This window comes from Centroberyx affinis, unplaced genomic scaffold, assembly GCF_046629955.1.
Source record: "Centroberyx affinis isolate AG114_WGS23_722 - 3 ecotype Tasmania unplaced genomic scaffold, CSIRO-AGI_Caff_v1 ptg001139l_1, whole genome shotgun sequence".
Classification (NCBI taxonomy): domain Eukaryota; kingdom Metazoa; phylum Chordata; class Actinopteri; order Beryciformes; family Berycidae; genus Centroberyx; species Centroberyx affinis.
The window spans coordinates 118,102-140,021 of record NW_027279675.1 but is presented as its reverse complement, the minus strand read 5'-3'; the positions used below and the strand labels follow the sequence as shown (position 1 = coordinate 140,021).

At 43.9% G+C, this 21,920-nt stretch overlaps 1 protein-coding gene across 2 annotated transcripts in view; it reads left to right on the top strand.

The window, feature by feature from the left end:
* The window catches only part of tcf7l1b (transcription factor 7 like 1b), a 33,067-nt gene extending 11,867 nt beyond the window's left edge, over nt 1-21,200 (top strand). Inside the window, exons 4-12 of one of the 2 annotated variants that reach the window (XM_071524045.1) lie at nt 8,012-8,095; nt 15,193-15,328; nt 15,472-15,574; nt 16,429-16,512; nt 18,724-18,867; nt 19,024-19,183; nt 19,312-19,419; nt 19,633-19,684; nt 20,335-21,200. In XM_071524045.1, the coding sequence (XP_071380146.1) occupies nt 8,012-8,095; nt 15,193-15,328; nt 15,472-15,574; nt 16,429-16,512; nt 18,724-18,867; nt 19,024-19,183; nt 19,312-19,419; nt 19,633-19,684; nt 20,335-20,810 (1,347 nt within the window). In that variant the 3' untranslated portion in view covers nt 20,811-21,200. Of the gene's footprint in view, nt 1-8,011; nt 8,096-15,192; nt 15,329-15,471; nt 15,575-16,428; nt 16,513-18,723; nt 18,868-19,020; nt 19,184-19,311; nt 19,420-19,632; nt 19,685-20,334 lie in introns of both variants that reach the window. The other variant, XM_071524044.1, reaches the window with a different exon arrangement.
* Nucleotides 21,201-21,920: the final 720 nt, after the last annotated feature.

Sequence of the window (21,920 nt, the reverse complement as noted above, 5' to 3'; positions counted from 1 at the left end):
CTTTCTCCACAAACTGTGACAAGTAATTTTGTTCAATAAATATGTTCTCAGGAGGGTGAAGGTTCCTTGCATACGATTTCTACTCCATTGTTTTGTTTTCAAGGGACCTGATGAACCTTGAAGAGGTAGGAGACCTTGTGACCCAATCTCATCTTCCTTTGTGTCCCTTCTAAAGGCGGTTTTGGACCTGAAAATCTTTTTAGCAAATTGTGAGTTTGTGAATTTAGCCTTTAAAAGTTTTTGAAGATGGAAGGAAAGGCCTTGAATGTGAATGTGAATTGAATTTCTAGCCAAACGTAGGCCACTTTATCATGATTTAGCACTCAATACCTCAATTGCACAGCATGATGAAATTGAAGCCTCTAGATTGCAGGGAATGACTTTTACAAATGTTTCAGGTATAGAAATGCTTTGGCACCCGTCCAGACCTCCCTCCACTCCACTGACAATACGCATAACTAATCCTGGGGAATGTCATGGTGGCAAGTTGTCCTGTGTATTATACACTGCAGCAGCAGTTTGTAACTACTTTTAAAAGGATTCGTCATTTCAAGAAGATCCTGTGTAAAGCGAGTGTCCTATCTCAAATGATTTATTTTGATGTCATGTCATTGAATTGGACCAGTCAAGACCTTGAAAGTCGTTGAAAATGTGATACTTTTTTTTTGTCTGATTGGGTGTGGAAGGGTCTGCTAGAATTGGAGAATTGGCAGACGGCGGGAGAATGAAATTACTTCCAGCACCTGTAATTCAGCTGATTTCAACACTGAGCAAGCTCTGCCTTCCCCCTCTCTGTAGCCAAAAAGCAACTTTTTTTTTTCTTCTGTTATAAATATACTTGACGCAGATTACAATTTCTCTGTCAGCTCTCCTTAAGCGTCTGTAAATGCACTCAAAAAACGACTTGGCCCATTGAATCTCTGTGTTTCGTTTCTAACAGCCTTTCGAGTCGAGACGCATTTAGGGGACGCGGAGCAACAGGAACGAGCGGCGAGGAGTGTTTGCGTACCTGTGGCGTGTGAATGTGTCCGTGTATTTGAGTGTGAGAGAGCTTGAGGGCAGGGGGAGGGGGGTGGTGGTGGTGGTGGGGGGGTGGGGGGGGGGTGGAGAGTGGAGTGAGCGGGGTTAGCAGTGGGGTGATAGGGATGTCAGGCCGTAAAAGTGAGATGAGGCAGGGCCCAGACTCCGCTGGCCTGGAGATTTGTGCCTGCTCTCAGAGAGCAAACACAGGAGGCATCTGCAGGCAGCTGTGTGTGGGGGGGAGGGGCCGCCGCCGCTGCTGCTCAGGACAGGGGGGAAGGGGTGGGGGGGGTGGGGGCGTGGAGCTGGGTGGTGTTGGGGAGGGAGGAGGGGTGGAGGGTGAGGCGAGAGGGGAGGTACTTGCAGAGTGAACACAATCAGCCCTCTGTTTTCATAAGACTTGTGGTATGTGAGAGCAGAAACAAATGTGTTTAATTTAGGCCCTTTCTCTCTCTCTCTCTCTCTCTCTCTCTCTCTCTCTCTCCCTCTCCCCTACACCCACCCGTGCCCACCCCAGTGTTTCGTACTGACTTTTTTCCCTTCGAGATGCTTCGTGGCCTCTCCTGCCTCTGTCAGCTGCTCTTAGGAAGTTTTAAAAAAGACCCAAGAAAAGCCCCCCACCCTCCTCCTCCTCCTCCTCCCCCCCCAAAAAAGATAGAATCACTCCTGCTGTGCCCTGTCAGGAGAAAAAGCACTTTTGGCAGAAATACTCAAATTTACTCTTGGTGGGGTGGGGCGGTAAATATTTATCTGCACTTTCTGGAAAAAGAGAAAAAAAAGTATTTTTATGTTTTTACCTAGAGGTTAGAAGTGATTACTGTGCTGTGGTATTTGCCCTGTTGAGAGCGAGGCTGCATGGCGGACTTATTATTGCCTCCTAACTGCCTTGGCAGTCAGCACACTCTGCATTATATTGGTAACCCATGCTGTCTCCAGTCAATTTGTGTTTGGTCATAAATGAAAAATGCAGGTCTCACTTGTGTGCCATTTGCGTAGACTTGCACTACACACACACACACACACACACACACACACACACACACACACACACACACACACTTGATTTCTATGTTGAGCTTTACTGTAAACATCCAGCCAACCACTGCTAACCACCACATGCTCTGGAGTTAATTATACAGAGGTTTACGGCTGTGAATTTCAATGAGACTAGGCTACTCCCCAAACAATAAAAAGTTGTGTTCCTGTACAACTGGACAAACAATGCCAAAGGAAATGAAAAAGGCAGACATCTCTGACATTAGCGGTGTAGCCTGTCTTGACATTAGATCGCGGTGACATTGACTTACAGGGGGAGCAGTGTGTAACAATTGAAAGCAGATCTCCCAGGTATGGGAAACCACATAACTGACTTCACATAATTGACTTGAATAGCTTCGCAGCCTCCTCTCTGTCTTTATGAGATGGCCTTGCTCTTACCAGATGCATAATTATTTTCTTGTGCGTCTAATTATACAGTGAGTTTTATTTGACCCGCTGTTGTGTTCTGTAATACAATTACTCACTTATTCCTAACTTTAACCTCGGTGAGAGTGAAGCCCTTGTCTTCTGTAGCTACATCGGATTAAAATTGTCTTTAAGTAAATAAGAGAGAATAGGAACAATAGGCGGCTTCATTTAAATAATATTGGCTGGATTGTAACACTCTAAAGCTCTGCATACAGGAAGCAGTAACTCAGGATCATGTCAAGCAAAAGGAGAAAAAAAATAAACCCTGAAACAAATAATTGCTTGAGCTGCAAAAAGGCACACTCCTGCTGAAGTCGCAGCTCACAGCTCGGGTTAGACTGTTAAAGAAGCTTTTTAGGAAGGGTTTATCTTGGCCTTGCATTCTGTTAATGCGATTTTATTACTGAAACAGCAGTAAATTCACTCACTAGACTTTTCAAATAAACTCGTTGCTGGCCAGTTTGGCATTGTTCAGAATATGCATGAGGCAGTCATATGACACTGAAGCTCACTGAGTTTAGTGAAGTTGAATCTTTGGAATGTTGTTACATTAAGGAGTTCTTACACAATGCTTGCCTATAAATAAGTTTTGTGTGTACATACTACTGCAACACAAATTACATTTTATTTGAAATAATAAATTATGCGCATAGTTTCTACAATATCTCTTTAAAACTTTTTTTGGAGTTGCTTAGCATTAGTTAGATCAGCAGTGTGTTGAAAACTTGTGGATGTCACATACAGAATTTGGATGGACTGACAGGCTTTCTGTGTAACTGGTGGAGAGTCTTGGAAAATCCTGGCCACTGTGTTTTTCAGACCTCCCTCACGCTGCCTCCCCTCTTCACTCTCCTCTCTCCCTCTTTGCACTAATAGTTCTTTTGTGTACAAGAGCATGTTAAGAGGCCAATGAGCCTGGCCTTAATAGGCCATGTTACCATAGAAACCACTGCACTCTGGATGTCTGACCTTTGACCCAGTTTTTTACTGGCTGTGAATAAGAGTGCAGGACGACCAACCAGGTCACAATAGAGGCCCAGCGAACTGAGGGAGTGCCCCTGTCATAGTCACTTAACTTCACTCCTCTATGGACTAATGGACACTTCAAATGTGGTAGCCATTAGCAGTGTGCTAGCCCAACTGCAGGACCACGGGCTTCTCAGGGTTAATTTAATATAAACCTGAGACTGTGTTCTGTGTTAGTATTTCTCTCTCCAACAGTAAAAATGACTTGAGTGATCAGTGACAAAAGGACAAAAGTAGTTCTGCTGGTTTTACGAGTGCCGGTGTCTTTTTAACAGGATCTATTCTAAAAAAAAAAAAAAATCCTCATGATTTCACCTTACTATCATTGATTTTAATATCATGTCCAAGACAGGTAGACAAAGCACATTCCCACTAAGCTCAAATAGTCTATTATGATTTATATCTCAGATAGAAATACAGGGGGTCTTTATTTGGAAGGTATCAATTTATTTTTCCCCCAATTATGTTGTCACCAAAATATTTTGCTATTGTTATTTTCTTTCTCTCCCTGTGTCTTTCTTCAGCTGCACAAGATTGTTTTAATGAATAACTTCCTCCCTCAGTAATCCGCTTCATAGTGGACTGGAGAATGGGACATTGCTTGCGTTTGGGAAAGTTGCAGTGGCCCAAAAGAAGAGCGCAATGCAGGTCTGACCAGCTCAGCTGCTTGTCGTTTCCCCATCAATTAAACACTAATTAGCACAATGACTGTCGAGGTTTGCTTAAGAATTGTCAATGTAATTGCCTCTAATGTTGGCAAACAATGGGTCTTAATGCAAACCCTGAGACAAGGCGGGGGCTACTTATCACATTGTCTTTGCCCTGAAAGCCTTAATTGTATTTCATGCATAGATCAGGTTGAGGTGTCAATGGCCCGGCATGAGCAGGTGATATCGGCAGAGCAAACCAGGGAGGGACTGTTGTGTCGGGCTTGACAGGGCTATTGTCTGAAGTTGCTGTTCATATGGGTAGGGGAGGGTAATTAACACCTTAGCCAAACAGCACGCTGTGTGGCCCATTTGTTTTCTGTTGGGGGGTAAAAGAAAACAATGGGGAGGGGTTCTCCACACAGTAGGTGATTGACATTATCTGCTGGAGCAATCCATGGAGGCATTCCTGCTGCCCCGCTATTCAGCGGAAGGGGGGTGAAGCCATTGCACAAGGTTTAGGCATCGTCTTTATAAATATTCACTCCTTTAGTTGTTGTAGCAGTCTATTTGTTTGCTCTTGATGTTTAAGTAACATGCAATATACAATCTTCGCCTATATTTAAATTATATATACAAATGTTTTTATTCTATTTCTTTTTAAATATTTGCAGTCACAATTATGAGGCTTATGTAGAGACAACTTCTGCAAATGTGTTGTTTCTGCATAATTCTCATAATTATTGCACTATTAATATTTAATAACACTGTTATAATCAATTATATCTGTATAACAAGAAAGTTTGACTGTCTGACATCCATCACTCCCCCGCGCTGCATGTAATTCTGCTCTGAAGTAGGCAGAGAGTTGGTAAGAAAGTTTGGGATTTTTTCTGTCCCTTTGGCAGAGTGTCTGACTTAGTTTGACAGCAAATGTCCAGACATCTGTCTCTTCTCCATGCTCTGATGTTGGCCTGCATTATGGCACCACACACTTCAGAGATGACAAAGACACTTGGCCGTGTTTTCCTCAGCTCTGTGAGAGCAGTGTAACAATTAGAACCCAGCTCTGGCAGGCCACATGCCCCAGAGCATATGTTGTATTCTCTCTGTTCGAAAAACCAAAGGGCTCCAGCGTAGCTTTTTGGAAATTTTCTGTGGCATCATTGCCACCTTTGTCGCATCTGGGTCCTTTAAAAGTAGCACATTCTACTGATGTCTATTCTGAGTGTTGGAGGCAGCGGGGAAGGCTGGAAGACAATTAGAGAGCTATGAAAATGGATCAGCTAAACTTCACTTTAGTTACACAGTTCTTTCAGTACTCAGTCCGACTCTGTTTACCAGAGCTCCCAGCTCCCATGCTGAAACAGACATTGCTATGGGCCCCAACCATATGTCTGTTCAAATTGTGTTTGTTTCTAATAAAATAAGGGCATCTGCAAAGCATTACTACGTCCTGAAGTTTAATACAAAATGTAATTGCTGATATTAGTTTATCTGTGGATTCAATCTTTTACAAACATTTAATAACACTTAAGCCATGTGTTAGCCCTTTGAATCATCAATTCGAAGTGTTGGCTCTTATTCCAGTGTCCTGTCTAACTTTTTTTCCCTTGTACTTCCCTTTTTGTTCTTTTTTCACTCTAAAACTGAGACTGCGAGTTTTCGCTGAGCAGCATGGCCCGCGATTCCTCGCCTTTTGTTTCCTGAAACAACTCTGGACTGTACCCAGACACCCTCCCTCTCCCTCTCATGTGTTAGTGAGTGGTGTGCTGCTGTAGTCTGGACTGTTAGAGGGGTAGGAGCTAATGTGACAGTGTGCGGTGGCATTACCTGGGTGGATGTTTCAGGGAGTCTGTGAACAGTTGCTCCATAGGGCACACTGGCAATTAAAAAAAGTAGGCGCTTAGAAAAAAGTGCCTGGGGGCATGTTCCTCAATCCTGGCAGAAGCTGTCAAATAAGGGCTGGATTGGGTGGGAGAGTTGGGGTGGGCATGGCCAGGCTAGACCAAACGCTCACAATAGCGCTTGTTTCATTTGTGGAAGGACTCATGATTGACATAGATTAGACAGAGAAAACTGCATTGTTTTGGATTTTCTCTCCGGAGAGTAGCATTCATTAGGCACCATGCACAGAGCAGAGTAAAGTTTCAATAGGGAGCTAGCAGCCTCTAAAAGCAACTGCCTCCTGACAGTTGTATGGACTTGGGCCCATTAGTTGGAACCTACGATTCAGCCTTGAGCAGTATAGTGAAAATGAAGAGGGCTGATGTCAACTCCAAGAATTTCCCCCCTTTTCGAAGGGAAAAAGGGTCCCCTTCCCCCTCCCTCGGTGCTCTGTTGGACCCCAGCTGTCAGGAAACAATACCCTCTGCCTGCTCCGACAAACTCATTCCTGAAAATGTTTTTTTCCCTTCTCTCCCTTTCCCCCTCCTGCTATAATGTCTTTTCCATTTTTAACCCGCGGCCATCCAAGCTTCCTTCCTCCTTACAAACCCCCGAGTGATGAATGAAGCTTTAAAAATCAAAACCTGAATGCATGACTCCTCCAGTTTGCTTATTTGTCATCGTTTATCTGCACCAACTTTTTAAAAGTAGGAACAACTTTGTATATTCCATGCCGGTTTAGTCAGTAATTTTAAGTGACAAATACTATTTCTTGTCTTTTCTATTCAACAAATGTTTGCTATGGGTGGATGTCAGATTGTTTGTGCATTACTGGAATTCATATAAGCAATGCTAAATAAAAAAAATAAATGAAATGATAGTTTGCATATCAACAGCTGTAGATGGAGCAACTGCATCTCACAAACAGAATTTATGACCCATACTACAATTCCATGCCCAAAAGACAACTTAAAGAGATGAAGTATGATACCCTAATGTCTCTACAGTGTGTCTACATAACAAAACATAAGCTATAATATAAAACCCTTTTAATTAATTTGAAATTGTACCAGGGAGAAAATCCACATGCATGACAATCTGCTGTATCCGGTATTTAAACTGATTCATAAACCAGATGGTTGAGCTTTTGCAGCTCTGGCTCCATGCTATCTCCATTGCTGAAGGACAAAAAAAAAGTCAACTTGTTGTAGCAAGCAGTAACAGCCTCTCTTTGAGTATGCAGATCCTGCACCATGGCAAAGGCGGCATAGGAATCGTCAGCCGCAGTAAAAATGAATGTATTAGGAAAGCTCTGCGACGAGAAGGAGGAAAAGCAAACACTGTGCACAACCACTTATGATAACTTTGATAACAGCATGAAAAATAGTGACAGTGAGGGGGGGGGGGGGGGGGGGGTGTTGGGGCTGGTTTGGCTTGGGTCAAAAGGCCAAACCAATTGAGCAGGATAGACAGGAGTTAGCGTAGCGTTCCCAGCCCAGCCTTTCACTGCTCTGGTGATGGGGCTTCCTTCCAGCTGTCTCTTCCCACCCGCTCAGCGATGGGCGCCCACAGCTGGGCTCTTGTTTTTCCTTGACAAACGGCAATTTCACAGTCCTCCACCAGTCCGCTGCGTTCACATTACTGTCTCCCCCCATGCCAGAACTCACTGTCTGGCTCCAGCAGCAATGTGGGTCTCATACAGGTGTCTGTCGGAGTTCCTCTGCTGGCTTAACGCCATTCACACCACTTATATACGCTCTAGGAAAAGGTGAAACCCATACAGTTCAGTCATAGCAAATACTAGTGAGTTTGTCTCATAGCAAAATAGAACCTCAGATCGCGCCTCTTTTTTGAATGCATGTTGTTGAATGCTGTATGTTTGGTTTATTTGTGAGTCTACACATTATGTCTGGTTTTGCTACCTGTGCATTGTTTCACACAGCTCCTTGCTCTCTCACCCACAGTACCTGCAGATGAAATGGCCTCTTTTGGACGTCCCAGGATCTGCAGGACTAAAAGACTCCCGTTCTCCAACCCCAGGGCATTTGGTAAGCAGACACTAACACTGCCATCCGTCCATTAACAGCTACCCCCACAACCCCTAGCAGCTCCCAGGACCCGCAGCCTCACTACCGAACAGCCATCCAGCCTGTTCATACCACAATAATTCAATCCTCCATAAATCACTCAAGTTCTCACACAGGTGAGAACTAGTCATCATGGTGTCTCACTCCGGCTAGACAATGCGGGACCTCAGCAGACCTGTTTGGTGTGTGGTTTTGCTGAAGAAGGTGTGCTCGCGGCTGATAACGTTACATAAACAGCAGTTTCATAGCTCAACATTCTGTGAAGTGTGGAGCATCCAGCGTATCACCTGTTTGATCGTATCAGAGTGTTCTCTGTTAGGGAAGTCATGTTCACATCACTACACTGCAGGCAAATAGCCGCTGTTACTCAACTGTTGACCTTACATATCCTGGCTAGACGTGCCTTGAGGTTGTGGTGGATTCGCTGGATCTCATAATTGCAATGATGCACATGACAAAGTCCTCATTGAACACAGTCAATGGGAAACTGTTGTGTAGGGAATGGAGTTTGCCCATGGGAATCCAGGGTTGCTCTGTGGCTGACTTCAGTCTCAATTGGAAGCCAATTAAAGATATTTTATTATAATAAATGCTGACCTGTCAGTGACTCTCTGAGCATGGTTGATTTGTCTGTGGGACACAGCAGCTGCTGTGCAATGTTTTGCTCCAGCCAAACGATTTTAATTTATTTACTTAATGTGTAACATTATGAAATGCATGAGTCCATATTGTAGGGAAGCAAAAAAAAGAAAAACAGTCAGAACAATGAATGGGATAATGGCAACTGAATTTGGAGGAAATGAAAGAGAGCGTTGACGACTTGACGAGGAGGTTGAGTTGAATTGTTTCCATTCTGTCTTTCCATGGCTGCTGCTCCAGGATTCACTTTACATGAAACTTCATTTGGCTCTGTGTCAGCTTGTTGTCTTTATTTGTTTGACCTTTATCCCTATTGAACATCATTGAACCAGGAAGGTCAATAGAGACAGAGACATTGTAGATTATGACCGAGAAATTGAATGAGGGATTTAACTGTTTTCAGGGAGAAATTTTAATTGCCTCTCTTGTTTTAAATGTTTGTTTGAACTTTTGTTTAGTAAAACATTTAGTCTCCATAGGTATGTGAAACTTTCTTGGTCTTTTCCTGCATATTTTACCCATTATCCAAATGCTTGTGGTAAATGTTATTTAAACCCTTTTATATCTACATACAGTATAGGAGCCTATACTTACATGTATAGGCTTTACATTGTCGTCAGCATAGTCTGGCTTGTTCATATCTGAATTGCTCGATTCAATGAAAGTACAGCTTACAAAATTCTTTGATGATATCAAATATGTCATGGTAGTTAGCAGGGAGATGTGGACAATAAGGGATACAAGAATTTAATAATTGTGATTAAATGGCACTGCTATAATGAATGGGCACCTCAAGTCCAAATGAATCGTCAAGGACAGGAAGGTAATAGGACATATAGTTCAAATGAAGCGCTTGAATTGCCAGATAAAGAATATGGGACGACTTTATCTTAGAATTCATATAATTCAATCTTTATTTCTTTTTATGACCCATACTTCTTTTTAAGAAGCAACAAAGCTCAGCGAAAGTATAACAGCTAGCTTTCATCATGTGAACACAAAGAGGAAGTCAACGTGCTAGATCTGGTGATGTGTGACCAAAGGGTCATTTGATGTGTGATGGGAAGCTCTAATACCGAGTACGGCATACCCTGGGCAGGGAGGACAGAGAGCGAAGCGCCCCGCTGTGCCCTTACCCCCCACACTGGGCCAGAAGCCCACATGCCCCTCTGGTGTGCTGCTGACAGGGAGCCAGGCTGATTATGTGCTCATTACTCCAGCAGAGGAGAGAGGGAGTGGGAGGGGAGCAGCAGGCTGGCTCCCCAGGCCTGCAGGCTCCCCAGGCCCCAACACTGCACTAATGAGAGCAGGGGGAGCGGATGGGCACACACAGGGGGCCGGGGATTACTGCCCAGGGCCAACAGGAGCCAGAGAGAGACCTGAGGAGAGGCAGTCAGGAGACACCGGCAGGCCCTCCTGAAGCAGACCTGTACTCCTGCAGCCGTTTCGCAAGCATGTGTTAAATCTGACAACGTTGTGGGTTTTTTTTTTTTTCACGATGGCCTGGCATGGTTTTATCCACTATTGATTATGCGGAATCTGCTCGTAGGCACGCATGTATATCTTATATATCATGTGCATACAGGCATAGTGTTAGCTTACCGATAAGGCTTTTCCAGTCTATCGGTTGACAGGTCTGCTCAGTCAAGCGCCTTTGCTGATTAATAAATCATCTACTGGCTGCACTACAGCGAGCCATCAGATGATGACAATGTTGATATTCCGATTTCTCCTGAATGAGATCATAGAGCGTTTCCTGCCAATGCCTACAGAGAGCGACGCATTGTTATCGGTGAAGTGCGTGTGCTTTGACTTCTCCGCTCACGCTGGCCGCGTGGAACAAGAGAGGAGGATGTAAAATAGAAATCAGAGCCTTCTGTGGATGCGAAGGTCCAGGGAAAGGCTGTCCTGTCACTGTGCAGATTGGGTCCATAAGGCCTGTATGCTAATCTGGAGCCTGCTCTGGCCTGAGATCCTCAATTATTCAACAGACAGGTTTGTTTAGCATTCAGTTGGTATTGCTTTTGGTAGTAATGGCGGCGGTGGTGGTAGCGGTGGTGGGGTGGGAGGATTGGGAAGAAGGGAACAAGCTTTTCTATGAATACGCGCCCCCTCCACACACACACACACACACACACACACACACAAACACACACGCACACACACATACGGCACCCCGAAACCCCCATATCAGCTCCTGTGTTCAGAGGGCTGCCTCTTCATGAATAATACATCAAAGGCGCTGCAGGGCCAGGTGATGCAGTATGGGAAACTTGTCAGTCCATCAGTAGTGGCCGAGCTGGACCAAAGAGGAGAGGAGAGGAGGAGAGGAGAGGAAGGGAGGAGAGGGAGGAGGAGAGGAGAGGCGGGGCTGCTGTCTCCATTATGTGCATATAGTACTCATCACCACAACGTACCAATTCACAGTCATTACCGCCATGTTGATAATGCTGTCAGGGCTGCATACTTCCTTCACTGAGGTCATTCAGTCGCTCATGCTGATTTGTCCATGGGGCCCATTCTATGTGGCCATTACTGACTATAGTGACTAGTACTATTATGCTGGATTAAAAGGAGCTGTGACTCTCTAATGAGGTAGCACTGACCTGAGTGTCTGTCCCACAGTCGCTTATCAGATCACGGCTCACTCAATGCTGAAATATGGGCTAGTCTTAACTTGACAGGCACAGGAGAATCCCCCTCTTTGTTTCAATATTGTATTACTGTCTAGAGTAATCACAGCGACGAGGGACCTGGCCTTGTCAGCGTGTCATAAGTCACTTAGTCACTAGATTGTTTAAGTGAATTGAAGTGGCAAGGTCTAGAGCAGCATTCCAGAGATGCCTTTTGTCTCTCTTCAAGTGTCCATTGCAATTTTCAACTCTTCGGACCGTACGACAGTTTTTGCCAAGATATTAACCGAAAATGATTTTTTTTTTCTTACAGTGATACATATACTCGCTTTCGACCCATATTTTTCCAACAGACCTTTGACTGGGAGTCCTGTGAGATTTTCCCATTTTGCATTAGGCAGTGAACAACCAGGATCCATCATGAAATCAAAGGCTTTGGGAGGCCTGAACTGAATACTGATCGGAGGTCTGCAGTCCTGCTGGGCCACTGCAGAGACAAGATCCTCTTCAGAAATGGAATATGGAACCAGCGCTTTGATTCCACTCAAATTCAGAACATGAACAGTCTCAAATTTAGGATCACAGAATGAGTCCACGAGTGAAGTTAAGCAAACTAGTATTAATTTCAAGTAGAGATAATGTATATCGGTGCCAATTTTAAAAGAAAATAATACGTCACTGTAGATTTATGAGTGTAGCAATACTCATTATTGGACTACGTCCCACTGAGATCGGTCCGTGTTTGTGTCCACACATGCTGTGCTGCCTGTGTGTGCCCTCTCACTTCATTTAATGATCATAGTGGACACTCACTCCACCGCTGACCCACTCCAGTAATACGACACTGCAGTGTGCTATATTATTCTAACCTGGAATATTACTGCCGTTGACCTTTTCAGAGGCGGTGACCAGACGTAAAATCCCAAGTTGCCTGTGATGAATGGCATAGTTTCGGAGTGGCTGATTCTAAAGGCATACGACACGGTCAGTCCCCTCTCACGTCCGCTTCCTGTTGGCGTTGACAAACAAGGCTTGGATTTCTCAGCATGCCAGGCATTCTTTTCACCCTGTCTTTCCTGGAGTTTTGAAAGGCCTCTGAGCCTCCCACCCAGAATCGCCTAGCAGAAAGGCACACAAAGCTACGGGGTTATTCAGTTTGTTCTAAGCTCTCTTCCCCATCGGCTGTTTGCCTAGTAATTCAATTCAGATGTGCAGGATCCAAAAACATGTTTGCTTGAATGAAATCCACCCCTCCACCCACATTGACCAAGGACTGTGCTTTTCTTAGCGGTGTTCCAAGTTGGACAGCCAGGCGAGGTACTGCCACCTCGGCCTCTTTAGCTTCAAAACCTCTTAACAGACAGACATCTTTTCTCTGCACCGGCTCAGCAACTTTTTGCTATTTTTTTTTTTTCATCGTCCTGTTACTATGTCCACTTCGCTCTAATACCAGTCGTGAGTGTCGTTACATGCTAGTTGTGAGGTATTATGCTATACTGCAGACCAGTTTTCAACAAGTCCGTCTATGTAAAGAGCGTGATTTCTGTCTGTCAATGTAGATACCATCTGGTTCCAGGTCGCTCTTTATCCGTCCTGTCACGTAGATGTTGTTTATATTTAAAACACGGCTCGTGTTCCATGTGGTTTCCTTATTACACCTTGCCTGTGGATCATGAAACCAGGCATATGAAGCTGTCATGGGCTGGATGAATATTACCTCTACACATAAAGCAACTGAATGAAGCTATTGATGCATTAGTGTTTAGTTTTTAAGCCACGATTGAGCCATTAGTCTAGTTTTTCAATTTTACATAACCGCTTTTTGTGTTCACAGGCCTCTGGAGAACTTCATTAATTTGAATGAACTTGAAATAATCGGTTTGATTTCACATAATTTAACCCACACCAAATTGCTCTGATTTAAAGAGAGGAATCCGCTTGATGAGGTAACCATCTCTGTCTGTAATGGACAAACTCCTCTCTGGAGATGGGTTCAACAGGTAGGATGCAGGTGAAAATAGTTCTGCATATGTACAACCTGTGCACTCGATTTTACTCCATATTCCGTTGGACTGCCTAACTGAAAGGCAGACTGGAGTTGCAATGTTGAAACTAGTGCCTCTGAACTTAGAAATCTGTTCAGAGCAAACACACGATTGGTGTATTCCAGAATATGAATAATTAATAGGCATCATTTCGAATTCTCACTGAACTGCTTCCCAAAATGTGTTGGCACCCAGGTCTAGAGGTCTCAAACAGCCCCCACAATATAGGGAAAATTCAGGCACATTGTACATGAAGTAGAACAACAAAGCATAACTCAAATATACATGACATGTGGGACCTGGGATTTCGACCTCGTCAGTCAACATTTTTTTCTGCCATGAAGCTATATCAAAGCCTTTTCTATGTCATATGAAATCTTGTTCCTTTGCACATCATATGCATTGACCTTATATGCTCTAGGTATAGAGAAAACATAAAGCCCTGCTGTGAGTGAAGTGATCTTAATATAGTCTTGTTTCACACTAGTAAATATTTTCCTCACTGCATCTGGCATTACCAGAATCAAAGTGTGCTTTAGACGTGGGAGAAACAAGTTTGCTGAGGATTTAAAAAGGAGGAAAAGGTTGGACCTTCCTTTAAAAAAATGGCAGAAAAAGCATGGCTAAGATTTGGAACAATTCTAAGCAGCGTGAAGCAAGAGAGTGTACAGAAGTCTCAATGCAAACCTTGTTCCCTACCAGACCACGTTGGAGAGACGAGAGGTTGAGAAGGGGGTGGGGAGGGATATTGAAGAAAGGTTAGGCTGGAGGAACAAGACTCCTTTCTCCCCCCCCACCCCTTGACCCTCCCATGTGACAAGTTGAGCCAACAAGCGCTCTATTCAGCAGGGCAGCCAGGGGAAATGACTGTGAGGCTGAACGCTGCCTAATGAAAGTAGAGACGTTGGTTATTATTATTATTGTCTTCATCATCCTCGTCTTCGTAACCCTGCGCAGGTCCGTACGCGGCGCTCGGGCCACAGTCGAGCATCTGCACTTTGTCAGTGCACCGTGAAGCTTTGTTAAAATAGCTAAAGCAATAATGTGACTGCTGCAAGAAAAAGGAAGTAGGAAAAAGTTTCATCCCTGGACTTTCTATTCCCCAACCCCCCTATCATGATTATACAGTTTTATCAGTATTTTCACAACTGTTTAATTGATAGGTTCATCTATAAAGTGGCAGTATACTCCCATGATATAAGCCAGGGTGACTGCTTCCCATCAATGGACTGCTGACAAAATGTGCAGTAGATAATGTTTCCAGTTGTTTATGGGTATTCAGTTTACCTTAGCCTGATTGTGTGTGTTTGTTTGTGGGTTGCTGGTGTGACTTTTGGACTGGTGGCGCTGTTGTTTTTCTTGTTGGACTGAACAAACAGTTCTCTCCTCCACTAAATGACCGTAATGGTCTTGGCATGTGTCCGCAAGGCTTTTTAGTGTTCCTTGGTGCCGGTCCAGATTGCATCACAGGGCCTGTCACACGCACAGACTGTGTTGTTTACCGTGCAGGGCATTCACACATGATGGCTCCTATTCGTCTAATGATCTTGTGCAATGTATAGGAGGGTGATATGTCTGACTGTTTCACATGATACTGAGCTATACGCGTCACGTCTCATGTATTACACAGAGGTGACTGTATCCGACATCAGATTCAGTCATGTGTCACTATGTTTTGAATGTTATGCGACACAAGCCTCATAAACTCTGTATTCTCCTCTCTTTTTTTCTCCGACTACAGTCCAACAAGGTCCCAGTGGTGCAGCATGCCCACCACGTCCACCCACTGACTCCCCTCATCACCTACAGCAACGAACACTTCTCCCCCGGCACGCCGCCCTCACACCTCTCCCCAGAGATCCTAGACCCAAAGACAGGTAAGCTGCCTCACGGATGGACGTGTTGTTAAGCCAGACTTCGATTCACATCGTTACGCGGCTTTGTCGGGCTATCTTCCCCCGTGAAAATAGCATCGGCAGGTGTGTGTGTTAAAGCTTGTCGTCCTGTCTGACACCTGCAGGTATTCCCCGGACGCCTCACCCATCGGAGCTCTCTCCGTACTACCCCCTGTCTCCCGGTGCCGTGGGTCAGATCCCACACCCTCTGGGCTGGCTGGTGCCACAGTGAGTTACTTTTACTGTCAGCACTTCACACTCACACTCAGTCACATGTGTTTTGTTCTGAATAATTAAGAATCTATCTATTGGTACAGCAAATTAAAATTTCAGAATATTATGTTGATTTCTAAAACTATATCAACATGCCCTTATCTAAGAAATTAATTACACCAGGTATGCAGGACATATTTTATATCCTTGCTTGTTTAGTCAGCTGCTATGAAGTGGTGTTATCACAGAAGTAGCCTATTAATGTTAGCTAATGAACATTATTAGCTTAGTGGCTACCTTAAAACAACTACTTAGGGTGTGTTAAAGTTTGGGCAAGCACAATTACTATTTTGTTAAGGTTAAGTAAGGAAAGTGAGGCTTGGTTTTGGTAATGAATAGAAAGGCATGCAAATTTTGGCAAGAGTGATAAATTGGTAAGACGAGACGAGTGCTGGGTGTCTGGTAAAACACTCTGAGGATGTTCAGGTGTTCGCACCCTCAACCCTCCCAGTGCCTTGGTCCCTATAACTCTTTGAGTGCTGTCACACAACTGTTAACCCAGCAAATCAAATTGACCCGCAGTTTTCACTATAGGCCACTGTTTTTTGTTTTTTTTTACTGTTTTATGCTCCCTAATCTAGGCACAGGTGTACCATATCAAAACAATAATACATGAAAATATTTGGGTTTACCAGGAAGAGTTATGAACATTTATGGGTTTTGCTACGGGCTTGTAATCAATTGCAACGGTGCTGTTCCGCAAGCAGGGGATTTGAGTTGATGAGTAGAGGATTAGTGCTGGTGGGTTAGCTGTCAGCTGTGTTTGATCCACCTTACACACTCTCTCTTTCTCTCTCTCTCTCTCCCAGGCAGGGCCAGCCCATGTACTCCATCCCCCCGGGGGGATTCCGTCACCCCTATCCAGCGCTAGCAATGAATGCGTCCATGTCCAGGTGAGTGGCTCATGTTCAGCAACACCCCCACCCTCCCAAAGGGAGATATCTAATATCTGCTGCTTAAATGACGTGCTGTAATCACATTTCTCGAGCTTTCTTTGCCAGGGCTTTTAAACAGTATTAAAGGTGAAGTAAATGGCCGGTGAGCAGTGGAATAATTTAAAACTGCCATTATTCACATTGTTAAACTGTCGAGGCAATAGTTTGAGGAAATAGCCTGAATCTTATTTTCGGTGCTTGATATCTCTCTGGCAGAGACGTAAAATGGGGTTTCAGGCAAAATTGCCCAACATTAACAGTCCCGATGTACTTTCCACTTCTGACACGAGATCATCAGATCAGGGCCAGCCAGTGGTGTCAGGACTACAAAGGAATGAGAGGTCTAAGTCTATCAGAGACAAGTTGAGCCTCTTAAATAGAGTGAACACATTATTGGCATTCAGCACCCCTCTCTTCAGACAGCTCTGTCTTTTCTCTCAGAGCTAAACTTCTGTGGTCAGGCCAATGTTCTGAGCCACTCCACTACACACACACAAAGATGAAAGGGCTGAGAATCGATTAGGACAAATCAAAGCTCATCTGAACCTACAAGTCCCATCAGACTTAACTCTCTGACCCTCTGTCAAAATTGGAAAGATTTGTAGCGCACCTTCCGGTGTTAGTATGAAATGAAATATTCAGAAGGGCCTCTGTGATCAATAGTATTAGTAGCTCCAGCCTAAGACTATAAGATGGACTGAAACAATCAGAGAGACACCCCACACACTCCTAAATACACCAGAATAACACCCCATTGTTTAATATACAATTTTATGCCTCAAAATAAAATTAGGGCATGCCAAATACTGCATCTCAGAATTTGAAGAGTTCAAAATGAATATTAATTTAAAATGTTAACCAGAGAATTTGATTTGGATGGAAATGGCATTCCGTGGCTTGCGATGGTAATTTGACAGGTACAGCTAAAACAAAAATAATTTTCAGATTATGAATTTTAAGGGTTAAATCCTATGGACACAACATAAGCCTGCATAATACTGCTATTTCCATGAATGTTAACACGGGCAATATTTTCGACATTTTGAGCTCGACTGCTCTCCCATCACTTGGATCAGCAGTGAGTGATTTATCAGGCACCGAGTCTATAAAAATACAGCAGGCTTAGGTTTATTCCCAGAGGAAAGTGATGGCACCACCTTGTTAACGTAGGGAAAACTGTAAAATGCATCTCAGGTGAAACTGAAATTAAAGCGCAATATCATATCAGCCCTTCATTCCCACAGATATTAGGGAAATATTATTAGACAGATTAGATATTAGACAGTTATTAGATTGCATTGTTTGGAGACTGCCTACTTGATGTAGGGCTGTTTATTGGTGCACAATCAAAATATGAATATTGAGTGAGAGGTCAAAACAAGCGAAAACATCATTATCTATCTGTGTGTGTGCGTTTGTCATCTGGACACGGCTTGAGCTTGTTGCTTTTTACCCCTTACCAAAGTATCTTTAACCATGTAAATAGGCCTGTACCTTTAACAGTAGCTGATGTTTACCTAGAAAAGCTTACTTAATTGAGGTAACATTGGGTCTGTGATGCAGCTAGAGGCACATATAGCATAAGGTACGGCGGGTGTCTCTGGATGCACATTAAGCTTTAAGTACAAGGCTGTGTGTTGTGACTCATGATAGTCTGCGGAACATTTTATAAGACTTTGCAAAACAGGAATTTTCCAATCTAGCATGAATTTAACAAGAGTGTGTGATTGAGGTGTGCGGGACTTAATTTCCCCCTTTGTCCGTTACAATGCCCCATTGTATTAACAATTGGAAAGTGAGAGAGACACTTTGTGAAGGTGTTCTGTGTAGACGGCTGTCGAACGCCCTCCATGGTCTGGAACGTGGTGAGGAAAGTGGTTTCAGGTGTCATGGTCATGCTGTCACCATGGTAACAACACACTCCACTTTTCTCTAGCCACGGCTGAATAAAGGGGCTTTTGAAAAAGTCTTTATTTGAACAAAAACCAAGCATGTAACTCATTGTGTGTATGAATTTTAGGCTAGACAGACATAGTAAGCGCAGTGAATTTCACCTGAAGGCTAAGGCAGGGAGGTTATGTGGCAAGTTGGTCCAAACCCTTTTAGTCACATTAGCGGAGGTTCACTTTTAAAGCCGAATGTTAAAATCCTGCCTTCTTTTGCCCTCAGCTTGGTGTCCAGCCGCTTCTCCCCCCACATGGTGACTCATCCTCCGCACAGCCTCCACCAGACCGGCATTCCCCATCCTGCCATCGTCTCCCCGGCCATCAAGCAGGAGCCCAGCGGAGACAACATCAGCCCCTCGATGAACGCGTAAGAACGATTACACAGACATACAGTCATCTTATATATTAAAAAGATTCTTTACGGTTGACGCACAATGTTTACCCTCGTTGTCTCATATTCGCCGATGCCTCCAAACCGGTCACGGCCCATTCACAGTATCTGTCAAATGTGTTGGATTAGCAGGAAATCCCCCGGGCCTCCCAAGAAAGAAGAGGACAAGAAGCCTCATATCAAGAAGCCGCTGAATGCTTTCATGCTGTATATGAAGGAGATGAGGGCCAAAGTAGTGGCGGAGTGCACTCTGAAAGAGAGCGCTGCCATCAACCAGATCCTGGGAAGACGGGTAAGCAGAGTATAGACATAGACGTATGTGTGTGTGTGTGTGTGTGTGTGTGTGTGTGTGTGTGCATCTGTGTGTGTTAGTCCACGTTTTTAGCAATCCTTTGATATCGGTTATGCCTTTGTCTGCAGTGGCATTCCCTATCCAGAGAGGAGCAAGCCAAATACTACGAGCTGGCGAGGAAAGAGAGGCAACTCCACTCCCAGCTCTACCCAGGATGGTCAGCACGAGATAACTATGTGAGTAGGACAATGAGTAGAAGAAGAGTGGGGTTACACAAGCACCCCTCTTTCTCATTCGGAACAGTCATATTTGATTGCATGAGTAATTATAGTAACACTTTTGTTCTCATAAACTGAAGTTGGCGGTGGTGTGGCAGTATACTTTCACTTTGATAGTGAACAGTTTTTTTGTTTTTTTTTCTGACCACATTGTTTTGTTTATCTGCACAGGGAAAGCGGAAAAAGAGGAAGAGAGATAATAAGCCAGACTCAACACCAGAGGGTAAGGGGCCTTTTCTTTCTGACCTTCTTCTTTGGGTCTTGTCAAATTGGGATAGGGAAAAAAAAACTCCTGTTGAAAATAACACACAGTGAGAGCTTCATTTTACTTACAAAGCTCAACTGATGGGTCCAAGCAACCTGTGACACAACGCTTTTATTTTTACTTATTCTTTTATTTTTGGCATGGATCCTTTCCTTCACTAACACTTTTATACTAACTTCTCTCCTCCCTCTATACTTTGACAAGCAGCATATGAGGTTCAGTGCTAATAGTGGCAGGTATGTCTGCTGTTGTGTAATGGCAAGACCGCTGCAGTCTGCAATCCGGTCTAACAGAGCGCTCCAGCCTCATTTCAGTGCACGTTTTTTAATGTTCAGCGTCACATGTTTGTTTGATCGTGGTGAGATTTTTTTTGTTTGTTTGCATCACACATGCATACCATATGAATATGTTCAACACCATGTTCCACTACCCGTGCTGAACTTTGTTTTCAAACAGATTTGAATCCTCACTCACTCAATCATCCTCACTGTTTTAATAACCGCCGTTCAGTTATGTCACCGGCAGCGTTGAGGGGCTTGTACCAGATTTTAAGCCAACAGCAAATCCATAATTTACCCTCTTTGTTTTTGTTTTTTTTTGTCCCCCAGACTTCTCGATAAGAACCAAGAAGCAGTGTGTGCAGTACCTGCCCTCGGAGAAGATGTGCGACAGCCCCGCCTCGTCCCACGGCAGCATGCTGGACTCGCCGGCCACTCCCTCGGCGGCACTGGCCTCCCCGGCCGCTCCCGCCGCCACCCACTCGGAGCAGGCCCAGCCGCTGTCCCTCACCACCAAGCCGGAGGGACGCATGCACCACCACTTCCTATCTGGGAAGCCTCCTGGATCCTCCTCGTCCTCCTCCTCTTCTTCCTCCTCCTCCTCCTCTCAGCCCACCATCTCCATCCCAATTGGTACTTCAGGTAGCCATTCGACCACGCCCATCCTCACCCGGCCGATCCCCTTCACCTCTCTGCACCCCTCCATGCTGTCCCCCCCCTCCCCGTTCCACCAGGCGGCCCTCCACTCCCATCATGCCCTGTTCCAGTCACAGCCCCTCTCCCTGGTTACCAAATCAACTGACTAAATCTGCAAAAAGCAATTTTCTCCCCATTTATTGTGCTGTATATTGCTTTTCTTTCAAATAGGTATTAGAACAACTTTTTTTCTAAATAATGAAAAGGAAGAAATATTATTGGTCAATATTTGATCGTCTCCTTTTCTACATCTCTCAATGAAACAAAATGTATTTTTTGTAAAGTTTACTGCAGAACTGGTTTCTTTTTGATGCATTTATCCAATGAACCTCTTGTATAAAAGAACCAATGTACATAAAGTTTCTTTATAAAAACAAAAAGGAACAAAAACACATTCTCTTTTTAGCCAAAACTTGATTAATGTTAGTATTAAGTTTTAAGTCATAGTACTGGCCAATAATTGCAGCCCCCTTTTCAATTCTCAAGTGTGTGCCCCCTTCTTTGACATGTTAAATAAACATTTGAAATTGTTTCTTAAAAGAAATGTCTCATTCTCTGTTTTCACATGCACTTTAGACCACGTTTAGTGACTTAATAAGGAGAGTTTTCTTTAACAAGGTATTGTGGTTTTGGTTATTATTCCCATAATTGTGACCACAACATATTACAAGTTGATAATAGCTGCCTTTTGTAGGTATTTAGAATGTAGCCATAGGGAGCTTTACAGTTTTATTAAAGTCACATTGAAAATGAATAAAAGTCCACGACACACCTGTTACTTTTATAGGCTTTACACTCTGTTCCTGATTTTGTTCTACAGCAGAGATTCTTGGTAGCAGACATAATTGGGTTTTGGTAGCATTATTTGTCCCTCTAGCTCTAAACAAGGAACATCTTCATGAAAACCTTGCTGATAGTGGCAGGGAGTCACAATCAAGTTTAATGTTTAATAAGCCGAATTTAGGCTAACCACACTGGAAAATGAGAGTCTGAACCAGGGTAACAAAATTTGAAGCCAAAAATAAATACAAATAAAAAAATAATAGACATCTGTTCCTTCTTGGAATATAGAGTCCCATAACAACGACAAAAAAGCAGGTCAGCCCCCTCCCCGGCACACCGAACCCTGCTCGCTCTCCCTGTTCCTCTTGCACTTTTACTGCATCTTTATTCACCGTTTGGCACACTGCTAAGGCTTTAATTAACTCAGAGGTAATGGG